The sequence below is a fragment of the Geotrypetes seraphini genome, chromosome 16 (genome assembly GCF_902459505.1).
Source record: "Geotrypetes seraphini chromosome 16, aGeoSer1.1, whole genome shotgun sequence".
Lineage (NCBI taxonomy): Eukaryota > Metazoa > Chordata > Amphibia > Gymnophiona > Dermophiidae > Geotrypetes > Geotrypetes seraphini.
The window spans coordinates 37,716,580-37,736,248 of NC_047099.1; the positions used below are offsets into that span (position 1 = coordinate 37,716,580).

Consider the following 19,669-nt stretch of genomic DNA (forward strand, 5'->3'; position numbering starts at 1 on the left):
TAATGCCGTGCGAGAGGAAGGGGGTGGGGGTTAGCACATAAACAAGCCTTCCGCCCTCCTACTTGACGTTTAGCCGTGCGCGTGCCACGGACTCGACTGCGTCAGTGTCTTCGGTGGGACCATTAGGATTCAGAAAGAATTGGGGCGGAGCTCCGGGGTCGCGACCTCTGACGTCAAGAAAGCAAGATGGCGGCGGTGTGAGGCGAGTCGCTTGACTTCTCCGTTGGTGAGTCCGTTGGCGGAAGGGTTGGGAGGCGAGGCCGCTGGTGCTCCAGTTAGCTGGGGTTCGGTTATTCTGTCCAAAAGAGCGGAAACGCGAGGGTCCGAGCCCGTCTCTACCGCTAGGCCACGCCTCACCTTCATTATAAGCGAATTAGAATCCGCCTTTCCATAAAACGACCATTTCCATTATGTTTTCAACATCAAGCTTCCCTCAGCAGCAGCAGCCAAGTGCTCTCTGAAATTGTTTCTTTTTGAAGTGTTCCAAACTCCTCAAACATCTGAATCAATTTTGGGGTACCTACTGTTCTCTTTACCAGCAACATAAGCATAGCCTTACCGGGTCAGACCAATGGTCCATCAAGCCCAGTAGCCTGTTCTCATGGTGGCTAATCCAGGTCCCCAGTACCTAGCCAAACCCCAAAGAGTAACAAAAGATTCCAGAACCCCAAAGGGTAACAGAAGATTCCAGAACCCCAAAGAGTAGCAAAAGATTCCAGAACCCCAAAGAGTAACAAAAGATTCCAGAACCCCAAAGGGTAACAGAAGATTCCAGAACCCCAAAGAGTAGCTACATTCCAGAACCCCAAAGAGTAGCAAAATATTCCAGAACCCCAAAGAGTAGCAAAAGATTCTAGAACCCCAAAGAGTAGCTACATTCCAGAACCCCAAAGGGTAACAGAAGATTCCAGAACCCCAAAGGGTAGCAGAAGATTCCAGAACCCCAAAGAGTAGCAAAAGATTCCAGAACCCCAAAGAGTAGCAAAAGATTCCAGAACCCCCAAAGGGTAACAGAAGATTCCAGAACCCCAAAAGAGTAGCAAAAGATTCCAGAACCCCAAAGAGTAGCAAAAGATTCCAGAACCCCAAAGAGTAGCAAAAGATTCCAGAACCCCAAAGAGTAGCAAAAGATTCCAGAACCCCAAAGGGTAACAGAAGATTCCAGAACCCCAAAGGGTAGCAAAAGATTCCAGAACCCCAAAGGGTAACAGAAGATTCCAGAACCCCAAAGAGTAGCTACATTCCAGAACCCCAAAGAGTAGCTACATTCCAGAACCCCAAAGAGTAGCAAAAGATTCCAGAACCCCAAAGAGTAGCAAAAGATTCCAGAACCCCAAAGGGTAACAGAAGATTCCAGAACCCCAAAGAGTAGCTACATTCCAGAACCCCAAAGAGTAGCAAAAGATTCCAGAACCCCAAAGAGTAGCAAAAGATTCCAGAACCCCAAAGAGTAGCTACATTCCAGAACCCCAAAGAGTAGCTACATTCCAGAACCCCAAAGAGTAGCTACATTCCAAAACCCCAAAGAGTAACAAAAGATTCCAGAACCCCAAAGAGTAGCAAAAGATTCCAGAACCCCAAAGAGTAGCTACATTCCAAAACCCCAAAGAGTAACAAAAGATTCCAGAACCCCAAAGAGTAGTAGGGTTCCGGAATCCCAAAGAGCAACAACATTCCATGCTACCGATCCAGGGCACGCAAAGGCTTCCCCCATGTCTTTCTCAATAACAGACTATGGACTTTTCCTCCAGGAAATTGTCCAAACCTTTCTTAAAACCAGCTACGCTATCCGCTCTTACCACAACCTAGAAAGAGAGTGTGGCGCAGTGGTTAAAGCTACAGCCTCAGCACCCTGAGGCTGCAGGTTCAAACCCAGGCTGTTCCTTGTGACCCTTGTTAAGTCATTTAATCCCCCCATTGCCCCAGGAACATTAGATAGATTTGAGTCCACCAGGACAAACAGAGAAAAATGCTTGAGTATCTGAATAAAATTCATGTAAACCATTCTGAGCTCCCCTGGGAGAACGGTATACAAAACTGAATAAATGCATATATTATATTCATCTAACTGAATTAGATAGAAGGAGAGTATATGCAAGTTCAAGGAAATGACCCTTGTACCATGTCAGTTAAAATTAGAAAATTATTAATAGAACATTGTATCTATGTAGAATGGCTTCCCTAAAGTTGCAAAGAATATTTGGTGAAAAAAGCAAGATTTAAATGCTGTTATCCTAATACTAGTTTATTATTTCTAACAGGCCACATCTACCAGTATACCTCCTAGGCTTTATCTACTGCCCTTCCTCCCCCCCCATAAAAATGTTAAAAAATATTTTCTTACTTATGCCTGAAGGGTAGGAACTTACCTGGTAATAGACTGGAAACAAGGAAATTGCTGTCTCTTTATTTCCAGCTACAAGAAATATTGAAGTTGCTAACTTTTTCAGCTTTACAAGTGTTAATTCACACTTCTGGCATGCAGCACTGATCTTAATGAGCGGATTTGGGAGCTAGAAATAACAAGCACATTGTTTTGGGATATAGCATCAAAACAAGACTAGCCATAAAGTTGCAATCTTGAAATGGATAATTAAGAGCGGCTACTGCCTATCTCAGTGGTTCTTAACTAGTGCGCCCTCATGGAATGGGAGGTGTTCCATAAAAAATTTGGTGTAGACCAGTGTTCTTCAACCACCGGTCCATGGACCAGTGCCGGTCCACAGAAATTTCCTGCCGGCCATAGGGCCAACACGTGCATCAGGCCCAAAACAGTGTTCTTCAACCGCCGGTCCACGGTGCGATTGATGTGGCGTTATATTCGAGCCAGCTTCCTCTTCCTAACTGATTCAGTGCACACAGGCACGGGCATCCTGCGCCTGAACCGGAAGCCTTCTCTCTGACGTTGCAACGTCAGAGGGAAGGCTTCCAGATGAGGCAAGGGATGTGCAAGGTGCAATTATTACTATTATGGGGGCAGGGTCTGGGGTGGACATTGGGTAGAGATGGGCGGGGTCTGGTCCACGACTTAGCCCAGTGTTCTTCAACCGCCGATCCACGGACCGATGCTGGTCCACAGAATAATTTTTTTATTTCTGCCAGTCCATAGGTGTAAAACGGTTGAAAAACACTGGTGTAGACAGTATGCCTGTGTTTCTTTTGCAACCATCACTACCTGCAATTTGGGAAGACTAGCAATCTTGGGATTAGAACTGAACATAAACAAGATGAAGATCGTGAACATAGAAAATGATGATTTTGAGCTTGAGGGTGATAGAATAGAAGTTGTGAAGGATTTCAATTTCCTGGGCTCTTTTGTAAACAAAGAAGCAACTAGCAGGGAGGAAATACTCTGCAGAATAGCACTTGGTCACTCTTCAATGAAGGCTCTTGACAAAGTAGTCAAAGGCAAGGAGGTAACGCTCCAAACGAAGATCAGACTTGTCCACACAATGGTCAGTTACAGATGCGAAAGCTGGACAGTACAGAGAGAAGATTTGACTCATTTAAGCTTTGGTGCTGCAGAAGGATTTTTGGCATGCTGTGGACTGCCAAAAGAACTAGCAAATTGGGATTTTGGAAGAGACCAAACCAGCTATGCCACTCAAAGCCCAAATGATGAAGTTACAACTGCCTGTCTTATTTTGGTCACACCATCGGATGAGAGAGATCACGGGAGGACATCGTGTTTGGGAAGATCAAAGGAATCAGGTGAAGAGGGTGACCTGCATTCAGATGGCTGGATACATTGAAAACAACCATGGGGATGATGCCGGAGGACCTTTCTTTCTGATTTCTTTTTATATCTACAATTCATCAAGTCGCTAGGACTCAACACGAGTCAGTGACAGCTAACGACAACATCAATCTTGAGGGTCTGGTTCTTGAAATCCCGGTAACTGGTCCCTATTTGTGCTTCCCCACTACCACCAATAATTACTGCCTCCAGCCCTAACTAAGCATGTTGTAGGTCTGCCATTTGCTATAAAGTTTCAGTGGCGTGTTTTTCATAATATCTGGCAGTTGAGGGACTTTGTGTTGCTATTAATGAGAAGGGCAGCAAAAATGATACAAATGGATGGGCCGACTTCCCTATGAGGAAAGGCTAAAGCGGCTAAGGCACTTTAGCTTGGAGAAGAGATGGGTCAGGGGTGATATGATAGAGGTCTATAAAATAACGAGTGGAAGTAAAAACTGAAAGGACTACCCTTATTGTGTCATTTGCCATTGTGTCATTTAGAACCTAACGGATGTAGCGGTATATAAGAAATAAATTACATTACATTTGCCTTAGAGTTTGACAGGGATATTTCCGACATACGAATAAAACTTTTACGGGTTCAATTTGTATATTTCCAGATATTTCTCATGAGACGCAGAAGAGAAGAAAAGACATTCTGGTCTTTAGACCTAGAGTTATTGCTCTGGGTGCTTCCTTTGTATTAAAATTTCCTGTTAAGTGCTGTCTCTCAATAGAAGGAAAATCTTTCCTATTTGTTTGAACCCAAACAGTTGTTACAATTTATTGTGGCCAAGGAAGGGAGTGGGGGGAGTAACCATAGGACCAATGGTGATTCCGACAGTTTAGCGAACTGTTATGTTGTGATAAATGATTTGTGTGATTTCCATCTTTTGTTGTTTGCTTAGGTCTTGGATCATTGTGGACGAAATAACGAATGTTAAATTTTTTTTTCAATAATTCCCTGGATGGGGATACCATCCATGTAAGTTGAAGTGCTTGTCTAAAATGTAAAATACCCTCGATTTTAATTAAAAATCATTTGGGATGTGTACCTTGGTTGTGCGGGAACTGCGACTGTATACTGTGTGCCACAGCATGCTGGGGAAGAGGGTGGGAGCTTTGGACTTCAGATCCCCCAGGGCTGGGGCACAGAAGGACTGAGTGATTAACTTGGCCAGGGTCACAAGGAGCAGCACTGGGATTTGATCTCAACCTCTGGGATTATGGTGAGGGAAAGCACGAGCTATTTTAAATTGACGTATTTGCTGTGTGTATCCAAAACATCAGTCTTCCAGGTTATTTATTTCAATGTTTGAATAAGCCCCCTAAACCAAGGGTGTCTGGGTCTCTACCAGAAATTACCCAGAGACGGCATGTGCTTGCCCAAAAGATTGTAGATCTCATTAGATAAGTTTAATAATCTTTTTGAGGTCGAGTTACAAGCTACTTATTTGCTGTTAACACTGATCAAAATATAACAAATCAATCATTGGAAGATAACCCTTGGGCCATTATTCATGGTAAGGTAAACCAGTGACTCAATATGACTCTTCTACCCATCGCATGCTGTTTGACAGTGCATGCACCTTTGTTGTTAAACAAGTGATAGTTAGGTGATGTTGCTCAGGCAGCCAGCTTCCTATACCACCATACAGATTCGGAGGCTTTTGTTCCATCTTCTAGTTCGGTTTCATACTGTTTCTTTAAGATAAAGCTATTTTGATAATCTTGATGAATAGAATTATTCTTACTGTGCACCCTGTTCCCTCCCCACAGCTCTGACTTGTGTATACCTGTTATCTCTTTTTTTTACAGGAATGATGGCAAGAAGTTTGAGGAGACTGATCCCTTTGTGTCAGAAGGTAAACCTAGTTCTTTATTGCCACACTTTTGGCTTAGGTTATTTTAATGTGTAACATGGATGAAGCTGGTAACAGCTATGCTTTCTGGAATCTTTCATTCTACTTGTGTTGGGCTCAGGAGTTTCGCAGGACTTGGAGAAAGCTGCTGCTGTTACTGGTGTGTCCTGTAGCTATTATCTTATTGCAGAGTTGCTCCCGATGAAGGAATTTCGTACCTTACTCCAGAGAGTTTGCTTAGAACAGCCTTGAGGTGTTTGTTTGCTTAAGAACTGGTGTAGATTGTGATGGTCAACTCTTGTGTAAATTTTCACTATCCTATCTGTTACTGAGTTGGCCTAAAATAGCTTTCCTTGACCTACGGAAATAGCAGTAATTGTTGTAAATGTTGCTTCATGATTTCCAGCTGTTCTGCCCATGGAGTGAGCTGCTAGAGAGGACAGCTTTCTGGCCCAATAACTAGGAACCAGTATGGAGTCTTGATTTCACCTTAAGCCCTGGTGGTGGTCTGCTGATCGTTTGGAGCAAGAAAAAAAAGCACAAAGGGCATTCAAGTTCTGGGCAATCAAACACAATTTATTGAGGATTGAGGACAGGGTGGGCTTCTAAGACAACTCCAGTAGTTGGGAAGTAGGCTTGGCACCAGGCAGACTTCTAAGGTCTATGCCCCAAAATAGGCAGGGGAAGATGGAGAAAAAAGTATACCAGTATTTAATCATGGAGTGAAACCTGTGCAGAGTGCTAGATTCAATTCTGGCCACCTTGCTAGGAAGACTGGATGGACCGTGACGGTCTTTTTATCTGCTGACACTTACTTACTATGTTAGGTTGATTCAGTCACATGCAGGTGTCTGATGCACATGCATGCATGAAAACTGTACTTGGGTTTGCTATTCTTCCTGGAAAGTAATCCCTCGGGGGGAAAATGTGTTGACCTTAGAGCAGTGGGCTGAGAGCCAGGAAGCTAGAGTTCAGATCCCATTGTTGCTCCTTGTGACCTTGGGCAAAACACTTAAAACTTTCCTTTGCCTCGGGCACAGATTAAGATTGTAAATTTTCCTGGAACAGGAACACAACTGAACCTGAAAATAATTCACCCTGAGCTCAGATTTAGAATGAGAGTAATTCCAATCCAGCCATTCTCTTCTGCATATTCATAAAAGATTAACATACCTTCAACTGTATGTAAATCTCTCTCGTGCATATGCCATTAGGAATATCATTTCAATTTCTTAGAAGATAGTTATATTGTATCTCATTTGGGTAATGGGTATGTTCAGTACACAGGAAAACATAGGCCATATGCTGTTTATCTACCTTCACTTTTCTATCTAGTCTGCCTAACCATGCCATCTACTATCCCCCCCAGAGATCCTCTGGGCTTCTGCTTAATTGGTTGATAATGGGAAGTTGGTGTGGGTTAGGGGGTAAGGGCCATTGCTTCCCGGCACCCCTCCCCCCAAGGAAATAATGCATCTTAAAACCTTTGGGAAGATAATTCTAGTCCAACGTGACGTGACAGTTTTTCACTATATAGTGCTCCCCCGTGATTCGCAGTCCCGGTCATTCGCGGTATTTTCCGACCAGGAGAGGGCAGCCGGAGCGCCAGGGAGTGAAGGAATTCACTCGCAGTATGTTCAGACCGCCCCTTCCTATACCAAAGTTGGGCCTCACCAATCAGGAGCTGCTTTGACACGCAGCTCTTGATTGGTGAGGCCCAACTTTAGTACAGGCAGAGGTGGTCGGAGCATACCGCGAGTGATTTCCTTCACTCACCGGCGCTCTGGCTGCCCTCCTCTGTCTCCCCTGCTAAAAACCGTATTCACGTTTTTTCAACATTCGTGGGGGTTCCTGGAACGGAACCCCCGTGAATATCGGGGATGTACTGTACACTGAAAACAAAATTATGGATAGCCTCCAGGCTAGAACACTCAGAGAAAGGAGCTACTCGCCCATTCTATTAGGTAGACCTAAGGGATTGAGAGAGAGTATGGACATGAAAGGAGGCAGTCCTGAACAGTATTTCAGGAATCGGAACTCTCAATCTTTTGAACTATTTGGTTTCTATCTTTATTTGTCCTATCTTATCAAATTAATTGGAGTTCATTTTGATTGTTTTTACTCTGTAACTGCTTTATAGTGACAACACTAATTAAAAAACAGTATTTGCCCACAAATTTCTAGGACCAACCCATATTTTCACTCTTGGTTGAGTAGCCATTCTGCTCCAAGGCTATAAATCTAAATAAATATTAATGTAGCCTGTCCTGTCTCATCCCATGTGTATGTTCCCATTTTCTTATGCTTCTCTGGCTATATTGGTACCAGTGTGGAATGGCTTGGATGTCCGAGGCACAGCTAGATGGAGGCAGGGGGAAGGGTGTTTAAATGAATGCCTCAGTAACTGTGATTACTAGGGCTGCAGAGCTGATACTACAAACCTTTGACTCCTATTTTTCTATTCTTAACTCCTGCTTTGAATGTGGTTGTGTAACTACAAAAAGGAAGCATACAAGTCCCTAGCCCTTAAATCTTTTCCAGTAGATTGACCCCCCTGCCCGATAATTTCTGATCTGCCTGTTTTTTGCCTTATTCGTCATGGTCTTCTCCATAGCTAAGACTTCTCTGCCTGTTGGACTATAGGTTCAGAATCGGTTTGTAAATAGAATCTCAAGAGGTAATTGAGCTTCACTAATATTCAAGCTGCTGCTTTTATTTGATGTGTTTTACTGTTCAAGGGTAATGTTCATTCATTTAGATATTACAGCTTCATAATTGACTGTACCCCTATATTTCATGTTTGTCTGTCTAAATTAGATTGTAAGTTCTTCTAAGCAGGGACAATCAGCCTGAGTTTCTTGTCAACTTGACACTCAACACTCTAGGTTTCTAGATATCAATACACTCTCGCTACTCATGTTGGGATGGGGAACCGATGCTAAATCAATAAGGAGAGAAAGCAGAAGTTTTTTCCCTTTTTAAATTCCATCCCCAGTTTTCAGCTTCGTATGTAACTGTTTCCTGTTTCGATTTTAAGCAGCAGAAGATGCTGTTTTCCTCTCCCTAAGGTAAGGAGCTTGGTTTTCCGAGCAGCTGTTTCTAAGGACCCCTGGGGATGTGGAGGACAGGACTGTGACCTTCAGCTGAAGCTAGAGTAGGCTTTTTTGCAGGAGATTTTGGCATTCTGCAGCATGACTATAAATATCCCAGAGGTTTCTCTTTTCACTGATCTCCAACGTATGACATTTTTCTCCTGTTGTTTTACACTGCCATTCGATGTCCTTCCTGCATTATTTCTGAATTCGGAGCTAGCTTTTGGCTGAAAAGTCTTTTTGTTCCCCTGTGTTACTCATTTAGGTGGGTCCGGGCTATTTATTCCTGTTTAGCAGAGCATGGACAACTGTTGCAGCTGCCCAGGTTGAGAATGCAACTAAGATGCCTAGAGGCGCCTTCCTAACCACTGAAAGCGACCCGGTGAGTTTCTGTTGTCAACCCAATCTTTGAGCCCTGAGCATTTTATATAATTGGTTACCATTAAAGTCCTTTTAGTTTGGAAACCTGGCCCTCTCACCTGTTGGTTGTTTTGATATTTGTGCAGACTGTTCTTCTCCTCCTATTTGGTCCCCTATCCCTTTTATAGTATAAGAAAATGCCTAGGTAAGCATGCAACATTGAACAGATAGGATCATTTCAGGCTGCTCTTGATACATCCCGATACTAGTCATGTCCACTTCATGTACTAGTCTACTGTTCATCAGTGTCTTTAACACCAGGACTTGATCGTGCTAGGAGAATACTTCAGCAAAAGTTCTGTCCTTTTAATTTGGGAGTGCATTTCCCCGAGTGAAGTCCCCCATGTGCTCCTCTGCAGGGCTTGCTCTCCTGTTTCAATTCAGATACTGAGAGGGTTTGCATCTCTGCCTGCCACGTGACGAGTTGCACTGAGATTTGCTGTTCTGAAACTGTGGCTCCTTCTCGGAGCAGATCCCAGTGGGGTTTCCATGGAAACCAGAGCAGACCGAGAACCCGGCCATGTAGTCCGAGCATCTCTTGCAGACATCACAGAGCAACACAGGTGCTGAGCACTGTATATCCCTGAGATCCCAGGCCACTGGTGTTGCCTGGCAACGGCCTTCTGCAGTCAGCTCAGAGGAAGAGACATTCAGTGGCAGAAACCAGCTTTCCCAGATTAATCAAATGAGGCAAAGGGAATATAAGGTGCGAGTCAGATTCTCGGTGCAGATCCATAGCCTAGGTCAGAAAACATGATTCTAGACTCTGGTCTAGATGTGGTTAATAAACCTGGCCAGTGACATGACATATAACAGCGCTACCTGAACTTTCCGATACAAAACTGATTACACCTGCTACATTATTATTGACGGTGGCTATGGCCACTGATAAAAATTGGCTTATGAAAAATTTCTTTAAACATATGCAGAAAGAATTTATGGGTTTAAAAGTACAAATGTACCCAGATTTAGCTAGAGATACCCTAAGACGACGGAAGGAATTTCTTTTACTTAAGCCTGGGGTTTTGGCACTAGGGGCATCCTTTTTCTTACGTTATCCATGCAAATGTGTGATTCATTATTCCTCATAAAAGTATGTCTTCTTTGGACCTTTCCAATTGACTGCTTTCTTTTCAACGTCGCGATTGGAGAAAGATAAAGCTATAATTTAATGCCCTAATTAACTAAGTTATTGAGGTGTATATGTCAACTGGATATCAACCTGATTCGTTCTTTAATCTTCAGTTATTGTATTTTCTTTCTATTATTCCGCTATCCACCTTTTGGATCTCATTTATTGAGGACTAGAGCAATAAGGGAACATCTTTTCTTTTCAATTTTATTTGTTATTAATGTACCTATATTGCTATCTGTACAAGTTTATACTTGAATTGTTAATATGAAAATGATAAATAAATAAACCTGGCCAGTTGCTAAGATGTACTCTGACTTGCATTTCTATTCCTAATCAATCTGCAGGACAAACACAGGGAGGAGCATGAAGGTCAGTACTATCTCTTGCCGGCCCACGAGGTAAAGAGTATCTTCTCCCATGGACTGCCCTTTCGCTTCCAGCTGCAGGTATGATATTATGCAAGCAAGCAGTGAATAGGGTGGGGTGCTGACTTAGGAACTGGGTTTGTAATAGAGACGGTGAAGGGATGGGCACCATTTTGTGGTGATGGGTTGTGGGAAGAGGTACATGGGTCTAGCTTAGCTTTTGTCCAGAGATAGGCATGGTGTGTGTGCTTCCATACTAGGTCAGACTAGAGGGTCCTGGTGAAGACCCAAACACCTGAGTCTGCAGGAGAAGCCCTGAAGCCGGTCCTGCTGGCTTAGATGATCAGGGATTCCCCTGCCATGATCAGCTTAGCCAGCAGCGAGCAGAAGAACCCCCCCCCAAAATCAACAGGAGGTATGTCCACTCCCTCCTACCTGAGGAAACCCCTACACCCGATATTGGGAAGGGGGGAAGGCCACCATTTTGAAGAGGTAGGCCTTCCGTCAGGCGGGAGTGGGTATCGCTCTTGTTGGCCTTCTAGTCAAGATAAGGGGAGGGTCTATGGGGGGGAGGAGGAGTCACTCCTGCTGATTAGCAAAATAGGTAAGGTAAGGGGGCTGCTGGCATCTGGGGGGAGGGCTCAGGGTCATGTGTTTTTTTAATAGACAACAGCTGCATCCATTTAAACACCGCCCCCCCCCCCCCCCCCCCCCAAATCTAACTAATCTTTGCTACTCTCTGCCAACCTCATGTGCATGCAAGGTTTTTGGAGAATGACTCACCTTTTTGAAATCACTTCAATGACAGCGGCCCATCAGATTTTACCGCAGAGTTTTAAGAATCTAGTCCTAAGTGGTCCTTATTCTGCAATGCATGTCTCTTAAAGGTGATGAATTTGTCCAGCATTAGAGGACATTTCAGAACTCTGGCATCTTCTGGGTCTTAATCTCTGTAATCTCTTGTTTACGTGCGACAGAACCATTGCATCAGCAATAAGAGACCTTTAAAATAAGATTTTGTGGGGGTTTTGTGATGAACCATGTAGAGAGGAGACACTGCCTTAGGCCTTCAGGCTCTTGGGGAGGCATTCAAAAAGGAAGGTGGGAGTAAGGCCTGAGGGCTCGATTTGTAACGCCTAAGAGTTGCTCCTGTCTTCCTACAGACAAAGACATTCAATGAAACCTGCTTGATGGTGCGGCGGCCAGCCTTGGAGACGATAAGTTACTTGCGCAACACAAACTTCTCTCACCCGGCTGTGCGTTATGTTATCTGTATCCTTTTTATAGTCTATAGTGGGGGATCAGATGCTGATTCTATAAACTTCATGACTGACCATTTGGGTCTGATGGACAAATTTCAGCAGCAGGTTGTTTCTCTTGAACATAAGAATAGCCATACTGGGCCAGACCAATGGTCCATCTAGCCCACAGTGGCCAATCCAGGTCACAAGTATCTGGCAAAAACCCAAATAATAGTAAGGGGCAAAGCTGGATTGTAGGGAGAGAGGAAACGGGCAATAATGATGGTTGGGGAAGAGAGGCTGACTTGGGCAAAGGCTGGAGATGCAGCCTGCGGATACCTGGCATGGCATTATGTGGCTTATTTTCAAGGAGGTTTTGCTCCCTGTGTGTCCAGTCTTGGACTGGGCATTCTGATTCTTTTGAGCAGCCCCAAAACTGGGAGCGATGTGAGATACAAACACAGGATGAAATGTCAGTTAAAAACGTCTCGTTCTCTACTTCCCCACTATCTTTCCAGTGAAACTAAGATGACGAAAGGTTCATTTTTTTTGAGGGAGAGAACTTTGGGTTCATATGCTAGGTTTTCCTTGACAGCTTGCACCCAAGATGGATGGAAAGGCACTGGCAAATCCCTAACTCTTTGCCATGTAATTCATTATTGTGCAAGAAAAGACTGGCTGCTGGTTCATGTGCCCGATGGTGAGACTTAAATCTGTGTGTCTTGTGTGAATCTGTGGGGGAGTTAACTGGTCATGAGGTTCTTAAAACCAGGCTTTTTTTTTTTCCCCAGTTCATATCTTGGTGAAGAACTGCAAGGAGCTTGTGCAGTCTTCCCACAAGAAAGGCCGCTACGACCAGCCCTTAGAGGCATCCAGTTGGCTGAAGTACTTCAAGATCACAAACGAGCGTTTTCTGAAACAGGTCAGTAGGAGGCAACCTGAACTGGTGCAGTTGACCCACTTCCCTCTTTCCCCTCCCTTGCCCTTTCTCCCCATTGTTCCCCACATCCCTTAAGTTAATTCAACTTGTACATCAACTCAACTTGTACTCCACTAATCTTTTGTAAACCGCATAGAACTTAACGGTATTGTGGTATATAAACTGTTATTATTATTATTAAGATAGGAGTGGCTTGCTAGACAGAGCTGTGATAGAACTTGTGGGTTTTGAACAGAAGAAAGTCAATGAAAGCGAAATGTAATTCTTTTGGCATATGGAAATAATATAATGTTGAGTTGGTTCCATTGAAGCCTCTTCCACACATTGTGGATGAATGTATTAGGGAATGCACACGGAGGCCAATGCTGCCTGCGACATTTATTTCTTGGGTAGGTGGTGGTTTTATAGATCATTTGTTTTAGGAGCAGCTTTGTTATAGGGTTATGCAAAGTCTGACTCTCTCATGAGTAGAAGACGTTAACTTTTTTGTATGGTGTTTTTTTATTTATTTATTTTTTTTAAACACCTTTTAATCTTGCCCTTCTTATGTTCAGATCCTGACCCAGCAGAGATATGTGTGGACCAAGCGGGAAGTGACCGAGGAGGGTAAACCACTGGGAGAAGTTGTGGATCAGGTGAGAGGTTAAGAGGTTATCGCCCATTTAAAATAGCGTAGACCAGTGTCTGAGGCAGATGTGTTTTGGGATGAGAGGGTTTTCTGTTCAAGTGCCCACACAGTGTGGCCAAATCGGTTAAAAAGGTGAGGGTGAAAGCCAGATGAATGCCTTGGTGCATAGGGAGAGGACTGGCAACGGAGGGCGAAAAAAAAGTTACAAGTTTGGAGTACCGTGTACAAATCTGGAGACCGTACCTTCAAAAAAAAATATAAACAGGATGGAATGTGTCCAAAGGGAGTTTTACTAAAATGGTTACTGGTCTTTCATCATAAAGCAAATTGGGACTGATATAATGAGATCTCACTAAGTATACTTTGGAAGAAAGGCAGGAGAAGGGAGATATGATAGACATTTAAATACCTCCATGGCATAAATGCACAGAAGGTGGAGTCTCTTCAATTGAAAGGAAGCTCTGGAATGAAGGGCATAGGATGAAGACAAAAGGAGACAGACTCGGGAGTAACCTAAGGAAATACTTCTACAAACAGAATTTCTGAGGAAGAGGAAGGGATTGTATAGCTTAGTTGGTATGAATGGGCAGACTGCATAGGCTGTCTGGTATCTGCCATAAGAACGTAAGAATAGCCATATTCTGTTACGTCCCTTACGAATTCCATACTCTAGATCAGGGGTGAGAACGGGCTAGTGGGCTTAATGGACCATTGGGCTGCCCAGTAAGGCTATTCTTATGTTCTTAACCACCTTCTGCTTTGCTGTTGGAGTCTGAACAGGGACTGTGAATTTTCCTTGGTCATTCTGATGCTGCATCATGCTCCTCTCTCTCATCCCTTTCTTTCTCTGCAGGGAATAAACAGAATAAAAACTGCCAGTGATGCTATGGGAGTGGTGCTTAAGGAGCTGAAGAGACAGTGCTCTCTTGGTGCCTTCCGCATGCTTGTGGCAGCGGACGGAGTAAATTCACTGTGGGGAAAGACAACTCTAAAGAGAGAGGACAAGAGTCTGGTATGTGATGACACTGAGCTCAGGGCCCGATTGTTCCTAAAGTGGACCCTTTTTCAGCCAAACCTAGGCTTCCAAGGCTCCCTTCGACAAGCTGCTTTAGGTCTTCATATGTTCAGTGCAGCTAAAAATGAGACATGCTCAGGCATCTTGCATTCATTATGAAATTTGCATGCACTTACTGTGCTAAAGACAAGCGGAATATTCTTACATGTGGGTGACGTCCTCCACAAAGCCCAGTACGGACAGTGTCAAAAGTGCAATGCCACGTTAAGTTTTTAGAAACTTCACAACTGCCTGCACCGCGTATGCTTGCGGTACCTCAGTTCTTTGTTTTCCATGGAACAAAGAAGTGCTATTTTTTTTTTTTGGGGGGGGGTGGGAATTCTGTCCAAAATCACATTGCCTTCCCATCAACATTTTTCTTTTTTGGCTTTATTTCTTTGTTTTATTCTTATAGTGATGTTCTTCGGTCTGAAAAGAAAAAAAAAATCTTTGTACCTCATTCAGGCCTTTTGTCCCTCTTTTTTCCACTTCTGCAGCCCAATGGTCCATCAAGCCACGAGCAGCCTGCTGCTGCTGCTGCTTTAGGAGGCCCAAGAGCTGAGGTCTCACCAGTGGGAAGGGGGGGGGGTCGATCGGGAAGGGCTGCACAGGGGGATGGGAGAAATGGAATCGCCTTTTCCCACGTAGAATCTTACTGCGCCGGCCGAGTCAGCATCAAATCTCGCCGTGTCACAGTATTGGCAGCAATTCCCACATGCTGCCTGCCACTGACCCGGAAGTCTCTCTGTGGCAGAGGGGAGACTTCCGGGTTAACGGCAGGCAGCATGCGAGAGTTGCTGCCGATACCGCAAACCTTGGAGTACAGGGAAGGAGAGGAATGAAAATTGGTGGCACGAGGGGAGGGTGAGATGAAGGAAAGATGGTGGCACAAGGGATGGTGAGGGGAGAGGATGAAATTGCACATAATGGAAGGGAGAGATGGTGCATGGAAGGGGAAAGAGAGATTTGACATGGGGCACAGGGAAGGGAGAGAGGATTTGGACATAGGATTACATGAGAGGGAGAGATAGATACACAAGAGGTGGAAGGAGAGGAGGGGGGAGATGTTGGATCCAGGAGCAGAATGGAGAGATGCCTGGAAATGGGAGTGAAGGAAGAGAGTAGGAGAAATGCTGTACCATGGGGGAGAGTGCAGCAGGGAAGAGAGAGGGAGATGTCAGGCTACGAGGGTGGGGAGGAGATACTGAGCTATAAGGGTGGAAGAAGAAAGATGCTTAGAACAGTAGAACCCTGAGGGGGAGGTGAGGGTGGCAAGAAAATGGATAAGAGGGTAGAAATATGGTAATGGAGGTACATTGAAGATGAAAGGAAATGGAAAGAATGAGATGGAGAATGAGAGAGAAGATGGAAATCTGATAGGTAGTTGAAAAGTGAAAAAGAGAAGAAGGGTAAGAGGCAGAAAAGGGGTAAGAGGCAGAAAAGGGCTAAAAAAATGAATGATCGATATGTCTAAGGCAGGTATAGTGAGGGAATAGACAGAGTAGAAAAGACAAATGGATAGCAGCCACTTGAAGGAGAAAGAAAGGTAGAACCAACATGATGTAAAAATAAAACATCCAGACAACAAAGAAGAAAAACATTTTAACTTTATTAAATAGAATATGGATAATGATGAGCAAAAATATTGTTTAAATTTTGACAAATTAACTTGCAACATTTGCTAATTTTGTGCGCAGAATTTTGAATTTGTTTTGCACAGAATTCTGCCAGGAGTAATCGGAGGGAGAAATCTTGTATATGATGGAGTGGATGGAGACATGCATGGATAAGAGAGAGAAATGTTGGACATGAGTGTAGGGCAGGGAGAGATGGTGTATGGGGAGAGAGAAAGAAATGTTGCACATGATAATGGAGGGGAGGAAGGGAGAGATGCTGTATGGAGAAAAATGGAGAGATTTGACCCAGGGCACAAGGCAGGGAGAGAGATGGTAGACAGTGGGAAAGAAACAAATGTTGGATCTGGCAGTCGAAGGGAAGGTACAGAGATGAAATATGAATAGTGAGCATGGGGAAAAAAGAAAACGTCAAATGGGCAGGAGACCCTGGGGAGCGAGTTAACAGAAGACAAACAGAAACCAGAGCCTGGTACCAACATCAAGTTTCAATAATAAGATGACTAGACAACAAAAGGTAGAAAAAATAATTTTATTTTCTATTACATACAATATGTCAGATTTGAAATGTGTATCCTGCTGGTGTTAACGAGTGCGAGCTAGGACCTAACAGAGAGGAAAAGTCTTTTTTGTTTTGTTTACACCACAGCTTCGGTGTGGGCTTGGAAAGGGCAAAGGGGGGTGGGTTGAATGAAGAGGCTACAAAAATAAACCCACCAGGCCGTGTTAAAAAAAACAAACAAAAAAACCCAGCTCGATTGGTCAGGAAAAGTGAATTGAATCAAAATAATGCAATAAGCCAAATCGAATTGAAAAATTTTTCCCTGAATCGGGTAGCACTACTGCCTAGCAATTCCTGCAGGTAACCCTTTCTTCTTCAGTACTGATTACTTGTACCAGTCAATGTTGCTGCTGCAGACTAAAATGAAAAGAGATTACATGTCTGAGTGTTTTTACTTTACTGAAGGAAAAAAAACATTACTAAGTGCACTTGATTCCAGGGTGCCTAATGGACTAACTGCTTCCCCCCCCCCTCCCCTCCCCTAGATTGCTCCAGAAGAACTGACTCTGGTCCATAATCTAAGGAAAATGATGCTGAATGACTGGGTGAGTGCCTGTTCCTTCATTACCGTTGTGTGCCAGTGAATTATTTTATACCCTGTGCTCTGTTCCCTGCAGCACCTCCTGCTGAGAAAAACTCATTCTCTTTCCCCACCCCCTCCCAACAGTTAATGCTTCAGTACTGTTCCTTAAACACCTGAGAGTCTGAGACTGCAGGAGCTACTGTCTCCTCTTGTGCTTGCATGATTTAAGTTTTTCTCATTCTCTCCAGAGTGGAGGTGCTATTGTGACAACTGTGAGTCAAACTGGCTCCCTTTTCCAGCCTAAAGCTACATATCGCCCTCATGAGCTACTGGGGAAGGTACAGTGACTCTAGCTTTCTTTTGTGGTACTGAAGGAATTAAATACTATTCAGCCCTAATCTGCTCATGATTTGGTTTCTTGCACAGGAGGGGTTTGATACCCTGGATCCCTTTGTACCTATCCATGTTTCAAACTACAGTGAGAAGGAGTTTGAGAGTTGTTACCAATATTACCTTGAGCGTCGCTGGCTTCAGCATGAAAAAGGTGAGAACCTTCTCTGGTTGTGCCCTGGAAACACTTCCTCTTTTCTATTTGCTATTTTCTGTGCATGACCACTGCTTCCCTTCAGTGAGATTAGCTCATGGGTAAAATTCAGGCTCAGTGTACAGAGGTCAGATTCTCCAAACTTTAAAGCCGTCGCTAAACTGTTTTTTTGACGGTTTAGCCTGCACACATTTTAGCAGCAGATTATCAAAATGGATTATCTCTGGCTTCAGCGAGGTTTCTAGAAGTCTGATAATGACATGCAGATGGGCTCTTCTGGTGGATTCTTAAAAGTTACTGAGCCATTTTCTAAGAGATGTCAGCTTTTAGCTACAAAAATAAGTGACTACACTCTTTTAAACCCCGGCGTGGCAGTGTTGGAGATTGCTAAAAAGCTGTGTTGTGATACTCATTCTCTCACCTAGCAGCAGGAGAGATGCCAATTTGCACCCAGCTGGCCCGCCGCTTCAAAATGGGCCTTCCCCTCCCCAGTGCATCCTGGGATGCACCGGGGAGGGGCCTGAGGCACTCATTGGCCTAAGTTGTTTAAGGCCCATTTTGAAGTGGCAGGCCAGCTGGGTTGAGGGAACCCAAGTCCCTCCGGTCAGACATCTACATGGAGGTAAGGAGGGGGAACATTGGAGGCAGGGGGAGAATGTGCATCTCTCCCGCTGCTAACTAAGAAACCCTACCTTCGCTAAATACTAACAACTAATGAATAAACTTAAGACTATTGATATTTGTTTTTCTCTAGTAGAATCAAGTTGACAGCTCAGAGGCCCTTGAGCCTCACACTATATTGGGTGATCAGATGTTTGTTTGTTTTTTTAATAACCTGAACTTCTTTTCAGCTTTTACAGAAGAAGGCAAGAAGGAACTGGTTTTCCTCAGCAATTCCAATCCGAGGCAGCTGGAGCACATCTGTTCATTTCTCTAACATTACAGCTCTCTACAGACATTGTGAAACGTGCTTGGTCTAACTTTCCAGCCTCCCGCCATGCAGAACATGGCATGGAAGGGATCTAAAACTATCTGCTGTGTGCACCTCTGCTGAAATCCAGGCCTGGAAGCATGAATCTGCTATGTAGAGGCTGAGCCTTAACCTGTGCAAGACCTATTTCAACAGCAGAACCTGCTGGCTCTGAATTTTACAGAAGCACTAAGACAGTGTGTTCTGTCTCTGCTCTTCTTCCAGTCCATCTACATTAAATTGTACTTATGTCGGTGTAGTTTTTATAAGCTACATCCACTAGGTTCATTAACTACCTGCTTTCCATCCCATGAAAACTTTAGAAAAGTACTTCAGTCTGTTCCTGCCTAAAGCTACAACTCTACCAAGGACTGTTTTAAGAATGGCTTTAACCTAAGGAAGAACTGTTTTCTTGACCAGATTCGAGCAAATGTGTTGATCCTTTCTTAGGATGAAGTTCAGAGTCTATGCGACAACATCCCCTTCACTATATAGATAAGAAACTGACTGGTGGTGAACTAAATAAATCACTTTGAGTGACGAACTAGCCCCACTTCCGTGGAGTACCGTATTAGAGAAGCTGTAAAGAGGGATGTGATACATAGTGTTATCGAATAAAATGAAAGTGCAACTATGTAATGCATTAATTGTCTCTACCATAACATATAGAAAATGGCTAGCATTCCCCTCAACTTTGCTTTTGTGACCAGGGCATTGATATTTTGGAATTCTCTTTGGCAAGTAGGGGACATGAAGGCACACTTGTTGGCGATTTGGCTGCTTCCCTCTCCCAGTGGTGCCAAAACAGGGCCCCAGGGGAGGGAGCGAGCGGTATGGTCTGAGAGATACCACCTTGTCAGTGGCACAAATGGCCACTGTGAGGGAGCTGCTGTCCATTTTGCTGGGCTCCAGAAAAAAGATGAGCGAGGTCTTTGCCTTCCTAAAGCCTGCTTGATCTGC

The 19,669-nt window shown here is 44.0% G+C and overlaps 1 protein-coding gene across 1 annotated transcript; it reads left to right on the forward strand.

The window, feature by feature from the left end:
* Window positions 1-86: 86 nt before the first annotated feature.
* On the forward strand, window positions 87-19,343 carry DAP3 (death associated protein 3). The gene is made up of 13 exons (XM_033924051.1): window positions 87-226; window positions 5,558-5,604; window positions 8,959-9,075; window positions 10,593-10,694; window positions 11,777-11,885; window positions 12,462-12,554; window positions 12,646-12,776; window positions 13,349-13,429; window positions 14,276-14,434; window positions 17,158-17,217; window positions 17,444-17,533; window positions 17,622-17,739; window positions 18,591-19,343. Exons 2-13 carry the CDS (start codon window positions 5,560-5,562, stop codon window positions 18,674-18,676), a joined length of 1,191 nt encoding a protein of 396 aa, XP_033779942.1. The 5' UTR covers window positions 87-226; window positions 5,558-5,559; the 3' UTR covers window positions 18,677-19,343.
* The last annotated feature ends 326 nt before the right edge of the window (window positions 19,344-19,669 follow it).

What these genes read in the sequence shown, in the direction of transcription:
- DAP3 (XM_033924051.1), top strand. Translation starts at nt 5,560, where the DNA reads ATGATGGCAAGAAGTTTGAGGAGACTGATCCCTTTGTGTCAGAAG. An exon ending in CCTTTCGCTTCCAGCTGCAG is followed by an intron (nt 10,695 to 11,776) that starts GTATGATATTAT and finishes GTCTTCCTACAG; the next exon opens with ACAAAGACATTCAATGAAAC. An exon ending in AGAGAGAGGACAAGAGTCTG is followed by an intron (nt 14,435 to 17,157) that starts GTATGTGATGAC and finishes CCCCTCCCCTAG; the next exon opens with ATTGCTCCAGAAGAACTGAC.